The sequence below is a fragment of the Pyxicephalus adspersus genome, chromosome 4 (genome assembly GCF_032062135.1).
Source record: "Pyxicephalus adspersus chromosome 4, UCB_Pads_2.0, whole genome shotgun sequence".
Classification (NCBI taxonomy): Eukaryota; Metazoa; Chordata; class Amphibia; order Anura; family Pyxicephalidae; genus Pyxicephalus; species Pyxicephalus adspersus.
In genome coordinates this window covers 68,897,889-68,908,626 of record NC_092861.1, presented here as the reverse complement: position 1 = coordinate 68,908,626, position 10,738 = coordinate 68,897,889, and the positions used below count along the sequence as shown (strand labels likewise).

Genomic DNA, 10,738 nt, shown 5'->3' with positions numbered 1-10,738 from the left:
AAGTAGTGAGGGTTTTAAGAGACAGAAGAGGACAAATAGGTGACGAGGAAGACTATTCCAGGGAGTTGGGGCAGCTCTAGAGAAGTGTTGGAGCCGTTCGTGTGATGAGGTTATGAGTGAGGAAGTCAGTAGTAGGTCATTGGAGGGGCGAAGAGAGCGGCTAGGGGAGTATTTATCTACCAGGTCAGAAAGGTAGGTTGGACAAGAGCTATGTAGCCATTTGAAGGCAAAGCACAGGAGCTTGAATTTATTTCTCAGGTGAAGAGCGAGCAGTGGGAAGGATGGATGAGTCTGGCTGCAGCATTCATAATAGGAAGATTATTAGTTCATTTTTTTTCCAGGTGGAGTTTCATGAATCGGTCAGACATCCATGATGAGATGGCTGACAGGCAGCATGAGACCCTATCCAGGACTGAGGGAGACGAGGGGTGGACAGATGGATTTGAGTGTCATCAGCATACAGATGGTACTGTAGGCCAAAGGAGAAGATGAGGCTAGCGAGTGAGGAAGTGTACAGAGAAAAGAGAACCGGTCCAAGTACTTATCGTTGGGGAACACCAACAGGCAGGAGAGTGGGAGAGGAGGAATTACCATTAAAAGAAACTTGAAAGGAGCGGTCAGACAGATAGGAAGCAAACCAAGAGACAGCAGTGTCACTGATACCAATGGAGCGCATGATTTGTATTGGAAGGGGGTGATGAACAGTGTCAAATGCAGAGGAAAGATCAAGTAGAAGGAGCAGGGAAAAGTTGCCTTGAGACTTAGCTCTGATGAGGTCATTGGCCACTTTAATAAGGGCTGTTTCTGTGGAATGGGCAGCTTGGAAACCAGACTGGAGAGGGTCAAGGAGAGAGTTGCTGCTCAGGTAATCTGTAAGTCTTTGAAGTCAAGGTGCTCAAGGATTTTGGAAACATGGGAGAAGGGACTGTAGCTAGAAGTTTAGAGATTTAAAGAGGAGAAAGTTGTGGATAGAAGTTAATTTATTGCCAACGGATCTGGCATTCCATAGACTGCCAGACAAAGGGGGTAAGAACTTATAGGTAGTGGGGATAGTAATGAGGTTAGGAGGAGGGTGAATGTTGGTGAGAGGGTAGGGAAGAGAGAAGCTGGACCAGGGTTGGGCAAGATGTCACCAGCAAGTAGTAAAAGAGAGAAAAGGTGCAGAAGTACAGACAGAGGAAGCAGGAGAGTGAAGGAGTTAACAGATTGGGGAGTAGGATAGGGAAAAAGCAAGCAAAGAGAGTGCAGGCTGAGCAATACATAGTAAAAGGTAATTGTGAGCCATAGGAGTACATAATGCAGTGCAGGAGACTGAAGTCCATTTGAGCAGCTCCTGTTAATATGAGTTGTAGTGAAGTTTATCATCTTGTTAAATTCCAGCAGTGGGATAGCAATCAGTCGGGGAGAAGCTTGGTGAAAAGACAGTTCAGGATGGCAACAGCAGAGGCTGTGTTGGAGTTCTGGTGTTAGTTCAATGATGGTTCAGTCCAGAGGCATAAGATGGGAGTAGCAGAGTGTAATGGTATGTCCAATTCCTGTTTCTATTCCCTGAATAATTCTCAAAGCACTTATACTTTTGGCACTTAAGATTTAGGCACTTGACCTAGCCTGATGTTTAAATAGAAGTGCTTTTGACCCTCAATATGGATGGACTGATGGGAGTAACGTGGAATTTGGATATCAGCTGAACCTGGGTAGGGGAGGGGATTGGCAGGACAATAAAATCAGATTAAAATTTATGCAAAAAGTTAATCTAAAATGCACAGCATACCATAGACATTCAGTTGGGCATTGCACAAAGAATGGGAGTGGCAGTCAGACTGTACAACCTTGAAGACAACATTGAAGCTGAAAGTAAGTTCCTCTGACAGCTTTTTCCACCCCTCTTTCCAGACAGGGCAGGTATGTTGCACAAGCTTGGCCTCAGCCCCAAGGATACCCTGACTTTTCATCCAATCATGAGATTGTGCTTCCTACACTCATAAAATTAGAAACAGAGCTAATCTTTACATCAACAGTATTCTCCAAGAATACCTGAATACTTTGGCACCTATATGTCATTCAGAACATCTCATTTTAGCAAAGTTTTTGGTCTGGGCAAAACATTTAGAAATCTATTTATGAGTCACAGCTCATTCAACCCACAGCATATCTTCTTCCTGTGCAGCGGCTATTCCAAGTGTCATTGGACACCTACTGTAAGGTGGCAACCTAGTCTCCTGCTCGCATATTGTCATTACTGCATTAAAATTGTCCGTCCTAACTTTTGTTAGCTTTGGTCAAAAAAAGGTCTGTGCACTGGTTTCCTTGGGCCCGAGCTTGGGTGAGCTACTTATTTTGCATTCTTATGCTGACATGGAGCAGTCCGGAAAACAGAAAATGTAGGACTTACCTTCTGTAATCTTCTTTTCCTGATAGCTCCATGTCGGTATATATACCCAACCTTATTTTTGAGGAGCGCTAGTTACGGAACGCTAGGTGTATCGACTGCCTTTATCTAGTGACGTCCTGAAAGTGGAGGGGATTAACCCATTCGTATGCTGCCTTGGAGCTATCAGGAAAGAAAAATTATAGTAGATAAGTAAAAATTTTCCATTGTCACCAGAACCAATATGCTAACCCACCTCAGGTTGTCTTTACCCACACAGCATGCATTAAGAGTAATTTTGAATAAATGTCAACCTGCCAGGAATAAAGGGTTGTTGGGGACCCTAGATGTAAACTTGTTTTTCATCTGGTTGTTGTCTGAGATGGCGAGCATAAAAGCTTTGCAGTTTATACTGGCTGGCATGCAGTGGAGCAGCAATCACCTCTTGCCCTAGACCACAGGCTGGCCTGGATACTGCCATGATCTGATCAGGTAGTGATCGAATGTTAATGAACGAATGTTAGGATACATTGTATATGCAGATCTTAAAATCTAATTTGGATTTACCATTATGAAGACCTACCTAATTTATCCAATACTGTTTTATCCGATGTGGGTAGGACATTGTAGTGCATAGTTGTTGTTGCTTCTAAAAGGAGACAGGACAATCAGATTGTAACATATTTTGTGAGCATTAAAGAAGAAATTCTAAAAACTATTTCTATTATATTTGCAGTGAAAATCTATCCACTTTAAAGGTAATACTAATAATAGGTAAAAGGTATAAAAGGTAATAATAGTAAAGCAGGAGCGTTGTACATTGTTTTATATTTCCATCATGTCTGAATAAAGTTGGACTCCAGGATATAGATACTGTTCAAACCTGTTTCTCAGAACCAGAACAGAGAAGGGGAAAGATATTAAATACATTATTACCCTTTGTAGAAAAGGAAATATGGCTTTGAACCAAGAAAAAATTGGTAGAAATTGAAGGTGAGTAGTTTTACCTTCATTTGTATTTTTCTCCACCCAATCCTCAGATTCACATCACTCTTGCCAAGGGAGACTTTAGGGCAGGCTCCATTATGGACAACCCTTGTGTTCCCTACCTAATTCTAGTTATTGTTTTTTCTAATGTTGAATGTGTGTTTGTATCGGACTTCACCTTAAAACTGAAGTGTAATTTCTACTCTATAGTGATCTGGCTATTTTTAACTCGCGTGTATGGTATGTCACAATTACCAACAAAGTAATAAGGGTAAGAGAGTAGGACATGTTTGGGAATGATCTGGTATGAAAGCATTACAGTGGGGGACGCATTTTTTGTAGAGTTAGACCTTACACTTGTTTTTTACTAATTTTTGGGTGGTGAATCCAGAAATGACCCCAGATTTTTGCTATCACATCCAGTTTTTTCGATACAGGGTACCCTCCATTTTTGCAAAAAAAATATCAATTTTACATACAATGAAAACATAATGAAATACTTTGAATGAACTGTTAATTTTAATTTCTTTTGTTCAAACAAAGGATTTATTGTTACTCTATGTCATTTTTTATTACAGTAAAACATTTTAAAAATAACCGGGTAAGTGAAAGATTTACAAAATTTAGTGTTAGGACAATCTCGCCGGATGCTCCAACAATAGTCAACCATCATATGTACATCCATCCCATCTACCCTGATACCCTTTTTCCATGACCTTTAAATCTTGGGGGAATTGTTCACCTTGCTTATCGCTCATCACTTGCTTATTGACTGCACCAAGGTTTTACGGGAAGTTAGAAAAATGGCTAAGCAGAAAATGCACCTTGATGCTCATATTGCAACCAAGCATTTCTGGACAATTTCTGTGTAATTATTTGCTTGTGTGTTTCCAAGAAAGTCCTTGACAATGGCTTTGAATGATAACCAAGCATTCCTTTCGACTTCTGACATTGTCCTGATGAAATGTTCATCTTTGATGAGCTGCCGAATCTGTGGACCATCAAACACACCGGCCTTTATTTTTTCAAATGACAGACTAGGAAATGCCAAAATGAGGTACTTGAAACAGTCTCCTTCAGTTGGCAAAGCTTTAACAAATTGCTTCATCAGACCCAGTTTCATGTGCAGAGGCGAGAATATAATATTCTTTCTATCAACAAGTGGCTCATGTAGAATGTTTGGATCACCTGGTTTTAGGGCAAATCTTGCAGACCAATTCTTTTCCTTCCAATGCCTCTCAGAACTATGCTGTCCCACATGCCCAGATAACAGGTATACTTGGTGTATCCGCAATGCTGACCAAGAAGGAAGCATACCATTTTAAGGTCAACACAGATGACCCAATTGTGTTGGTAATATTGCAACAACTCAATAACTGTCTTTATGTCTGCATATTCTTCACAAAGAGAAACTGAATGGCCAGTTGGGACTGACCCAAATGAATTGCCATTGTGAAGGAGGACATACTTTAAGCTTCGCTTTGAGCTATCGATGAAAAGTCGCCATTCAGTTATGGAGTTATAGATTGGAATTCCAATCCAATTCCAAAGTACGATATCTTCGTTCCCTTTTCAATCACTCAACTCATGCTGATCAAATCCCTTACGAACAGAGTTTCAATTTCAAACTCTTCATCGTTGTAGTTCATCACCATAATCATGTTCTTTAAGCGAGAGTAGTGTAACAAAAACCAGCACTGGGATTTTATCTGAATGAGCCACTGGGCGTATAGCTGATGGTAGACCTAGGATACTCTATGTTATATTTATTTTTCTTGTTATATCCTGAAGTTTTCACTATAAAAAAGTAACAGTCACTGAAATGATCTGCTGGCTCTCGCCAAACCATAGGTATACCAAATGGCATCTTATCACGTGTTCCCTATGTCCACATTCGTAAACCCTCGACACACTGTTTGCACACCTTATGAGGGGCCCAAGATTTATCTTGATCACCAAGTTTAACTTTGAAATATGCCAAATAGGCTTGCTCTACAAATGTGCTGATGTTCGCCCTGGGAATGAGGAAACTGCCACAGATCTACGTAAGTAGAAAAATAAATTTTGCTTATTCACTACGTAGAGCAGCGCACAACCTCTGACCACTCTGCCTTGCTTGTAAATGAATAGCCTATACAAATCCACGCTACAGTAATCGCATTAATATAAGCGGTAGAGAACAAACCTGACGTGATAAAAGAAAACTAACTGCACTTTAAGAATCAGCATACCTATTTTAGTGTAAATAAGCTTAAAAATTGAAGTCAACAAAAATGTGTTCAAAATGATTCCCCGGTGCTATTAGCCAATCTAGCATAAACACAATAGTTTTTCTAGAGCTATCTCCAAGTGGCCTTTGGAGAAACTTGGGCATTTGCGTCATGAATCCTGGGAGGCTCTTGACTGCTCCTTCTGCGCGAGCCGATCTCACTCATGCCCAGTGAGATTGTCAAGTTTTTTCCCAATCTACGTCACCCAATCTTGCGCCTGCACAGTGCGAGATCGGGTGACGTAGGAAGAAAAACATGGAAGAAGAGAGGAGAAGATGGCGGCGCCTAGACCTGATAGAAGAAACCTCCCGACAGACAGACTGATCTGCAGGATTGAAGGTGTGATTTTATTGTTTTTGTGTTAGTTTTGGGTTTACTTCCGCTTTAATTATGCTGCAGAAATAAAATCCGTGCCATCTTTTGTAAGGATTCTCCATTGGCTGACCACGATTGCGGCTGCAGTAATCACAAATACACAGGACTGTCGCCATGAGTTTTCTAAAGGCAAAGGCAGCCTGTTCGAGATACTAATTTGCTGATAAACCTCCGCTAATTCCAAATAACAAATCTAATGCTGTTGAAGCCCCTAACACAGGAGGACAGTGCACTTTGCAGACCAATATAAATACCTCAAGCATGTGCCAGCCAGTCACTATACATACATTTCCTGGGCTCATAGAAGACAACTACAATATCTCTGTAGGGGGGAATACAACCCTTTATATACGTTATATAAACTATTATTATACTATTTTCACGTTTTATATAATAATAACAGCTGCTTTTCTAACTGTAGCAATATTACTGAAGACACCACCTATAATAAAAGAAGCGCAGAGTAAGCCCTGCCCCTAACAAATATGTCTCCTCCTACTCTGTAAGACGTGCACGCAGGCTACGTACGGTAACGCAGCCTATTTCCGCTTCCGGTCAGCAGTGTGTCCTTGTCTTTTCTGTGGCAGTGAGAAGTGTGAGGCTGATCATCATGTTCCGCAATTTGTTGGTGAGTGGCGCTGTATGGAGACTCGGGGCTCTGTGTATGATAGACATGCCGTGTGATGGCCGCTCCACACCTTTTCCCGCTCACTCACCCGGGGACGAGTTGTGAGTGTGCCGGTGACCTTGTTGTGCCCAGAGCTGACAGGAATGTTATGTGTGAGGTGTATAGGGGAAGCCTAGGTGTGTGAGAGTCCTGTATACATGGCGGGCACAGGCTGGGTGTTATAGGAGCATGGATACCAGCATTGCACACAGCCATTCATATATTGCATGTGTTCTGTCATCATTGGTGTCACAGCCTGGAGCTGTCACTGTCACCAGGCCAGGAATAATGGGGTCCCGTCCTATACTATATGGTAATATAAAGATCCCTGGTATCCCACACTTCTGGATCTGCCGGGAATCCATGGACCTGGTTCTATAGAACCGTTAGCTGATCCATTAGCTCCAGCAATCTATATTGATCATCTGATGTATATTTTTAGCTGCCATATTCTCATATATGTATATGTATATATGTGTGTGTGTGTTGTCACTTCCTGCTGTGTGATCCCTGCACACTTTGTGATTTCCTCAGCCCTGTATCACATTATTTTTACATTCTGTATTCAGCTAAATTATAAGTAAAGCCCAGGTTTATCTTTATGTCACATGGTTAGAGATGAATCCTTTTTATTTCTCAAATAGTTTTGTTTCAAGGTCATGTCATTAAATGCAGAAGTGCATGTTCTGTAAGCCATCAATTCCATAGAATGGCGCTAGATGATCATATAAAATAAGTAAAAACATCTGTGCCTTCCAAAGATTTGTGTTTCTGACTGTGCTGGTCTGAGATGTACACAGCTCTGTCACTCCTCCTTGACATGGCTTTGAGCTGTCAAATATGGCCACCTGCCTATAGGAGATCAGTAAGGGCTGCAACAAGTCTTCTGATTTCACTGACATATTTAAACAGATATGGTAACTTGTTTATATATTTTTTAACAGAACTGGGGCCAGTAATTGTTACTATTATTAATGATAAAAAAGTGCAATCTGTCAAGTGGAATAACTATTTGTGATGTATTGGCTTTTGTTTCAGGCACTCCGTCAGATCTCCCAGAGAACCTTAAGCACTTCCAGCAGGAGGTCAGTGCAAAACAAGGTTGCAGAAAAGCAAAAGTTGTTTCAGGTATGTACTTCTGTAAAACTTTGTACAATATTACATTTTGTTTGATGAATATGCATGAGCTAACCAAGAGGGGGAATTTACTGGTTACTGGGAAAATGTCAAATTACTAATCTTTAAAATCTCAGTTGCTCCATTACAGTAAAAATGTATTTGTCACGGCTCTATAACACAAATCTGTAGCATGGGGTCTGACTGGGCCCCTTGTCCACATTACTTCATGGCACTATAATGGTAATTGGAGCAAGGACCTGGCCAGTCAGTGGGTCTGACTCTACAGTGCTGCTTTACCACTCCATAGAGTACATGAAATAAACAATGAGCTTATACAGTTAGGTCCATAAATATTTGGACAGACAACCTTTTTCTAATTTTGGTTCTGTACATTACCACAATTAATTTTAATTGAAGCAACTCAGATGCAGTTGAACTGCAGACTTTCAGCTTTATTCAGTGGGTCGAACAAAAAGATTGCATAAAAATGTGAGCAACTAAAGCCTTTTTTTTTTTTTTTTTTTTTTTTTTAACACAATCACTTAATTTCAGAAGTAATTGGACAATTGATTTAAAGGTCATTTATTGGGCTGGTGTGGGCAATTGGTTAGTTATATAATTATCAATTAAGCAGATAAAAGGCCTGGAGTTGATTTGAGGGGGTGGGGTTCTTGTATGTGGAAGATTTTGCTGTGAACAGACAACATGCGGTAAAAGGAGCTCTCCATGCAGGTGAAACAAGCCATCCTTAAGCTGCAAAAACAGAAAAAAACCATCTGAGAAATTGCTACAATATTAGGAGTGGCAAAATCTACAGTTTGGTACATCATGAGAAAGAAACAAAGCTTTGGTGAACTCGGCAACGCTAAATGACCTGGACGTCCACGGAAGACAACAGTGGTGGATGATCGCAGAATCATTTCCATGGTGAAGAGAAACCCCTTCACAACAGCCAACCAAGTGAACAACACGCTCCAGGAAGTAGGCGTGGAACAGCTCATGATCCAACCATAGCACATCTGTAAAATTTTGCGAAGGCAGTGTGATGGCTTGGATGTTCATGGCTGCCAGTGGCACTGGGACACTAGTGTTTATCAGTGATGTGACACAGGACAGAAGCAGCTGAATGAATTCTGAGGTGTTCAGAGACATACTGTCTGCTCAAATCCAGCTAAATGCAGTCACATTGATTGGGAGGTGTTTCATAATACGTATGGGCAATGCCTAAAACATACAGCCAAAGCAACCCAGGAGTTTATTAAAGCAAAGAAGTGGAATATTCTTGAATGGCCAAGCCAGTGACCTGATCTGAACCCAGTTGAGCATGCATTTCACTTGTTGAAGGCTAAACAAAAAGCAACTGAAAGCCGCTGCAGTAAAGGCCTGGCAGAGCAATAAAAAGGAGGAAACCCAGCATCTGGTGATCTCCATGAGTTCACTGTCATTGCCAGCAAAGGGTTTTCAACCAAGTATTAGAAATGTACATTTTTTTTTTCAGATTTTTGATTTGTCCAATAACATTTGAGCCCCTAAAATGAAGTAATTGTGTAAAAAAAAAAAAAAAAAAAAAAAGCTTTAGTTCCTCACATTTTTATGCAATCTTTTTGTTCAACCCACTGAATTAAAGCTGAAAGTCTGCAGTTCAACTGCATCTGAGTTGTTTCATTTAAAATTAATTGTGGTAATGTACAGAACCAAATTTAGAAAAAAGTTGTCGCTGTCCAAATATTTATGGACCTAACTGTATACTGTGTATGCTACCTGAATGGTAGTTCCTGAATGGGGGGAAAAATGCAGAACTGCCCTCTGATTCTTAATCGCCTGGGTGAATGGGTGCTCCTTCTGTATGGCATGCGCAGACGGAGCCCTTTTGTCAAAAGGGGGGAAAAAAAGCCGATCTCACACATGTGCAGTGAGATCAGCAAGTTTTTTCCCCCCAACTATGTCACCCGACCCAGGTGCGACATCGGGTGATGTAGTTAGAAGAACCCAGGAGAAGATTGTGGCACCTAGAGCACCTGCCCGAAGACTTTTCTTTTCAGTAACAAACACCAAAGCAAGTTGGTTTTATATAATTTGTAATTTTATTTATTTTTTTTAACAGGAAGATAATGGAATTCCAGTTCATCTGAAAGCAGGTGTTGGTGATGTCTTATTGTACAGACTAACCATGGTCATGACTGTTCTTGGTAAGTAATCAGTTTTCACTTAGACTTAAATTGGTATGTTAACCAAAGTGTTACATAACACCTTTCTCGTTTAAAGAATATGATGTGACCTAGATGAGATATGCTCCACAAAACTCTCCCCATTTTAATACAATTGGGGTTTATATTGCACTTGCATTGCCTTTGATTGGCATTTGGTGGTTGAATACTACTAGGTCAATGCACTGTACCTGTAATGTTAGTTCATACACAAAATAGATCTGGGTGAGAAAAGCTTCCTCTCTATATTTGTTTTTTATTTACATTTACTTTATTGCTTTTTGTTTTTTTAGGAGTTGGTTATTGTGTATATGAAATTGGCAAAGCTGCCCTCCCTCAGAAGAAATGATTCCTGATTCAGCTTGAACCCAGTCTGCTTCAGTGTTGTGCTTCAGGGATTGTTCTGTCCTTGTCATAAAGATGTTTAAACTATGGGAACAATATTTATAAAGTACTGTATCAACTGCTAACAATAAAGCAGTTTTGCATTACTATTCTCTGTGTGGCTTTTGTTTTTTTAGTAATGCGTATGGTAAGCAGACTATAAAACCAAAATGATTTTCAAAATATAGAATCAACTGGACCCAATCATTCCTATCCTCTAATTCTGTGCTGCTATCTCCAGTGTTATGGCCAGAATCTGCACACCTTCACAACAGCAGATTTAGTAAACTGATTTAGAGTTGGTTAAATATCTAGTTATATGGAAATACTGGCTTGTTTGTGGCCCTTGAGGGACAAAGTT

The 10,738-nt window shown here is 40.5% G+C and overlaps 1 protein-coding gene across 1 annotated transcript; it reads left to right on the top strand.

Annotated features, from left to right (window-relative positions):
• The first annotated feature begins 6,510 nt into the window (after positions 1–6,510).
• On the top strand, positions 6,511–10,487 carry COX7A2 (cytochrome c oxidase subunit 7A2). Its single transcript, XM_072408531.1, has 4 exons — positions 6,511–6,628; positions 7,706–7,795; positions 9,891–9,975; positions 10,287–10,487. The coding sequence occupies exons 1-4, from the start codon at positions 6,611–6,613 to the stop codon at positions 10,340–10,342; spliced, it is 249 nt and encodes an 82-aa protein (XP_072264632.1). The 5' UTR covers positions 6,511–6,610; the 3' UTR covers positions 10,343–10,487.
• Positions 10,488–10,738: the final 251 nt, after the last annotated feature.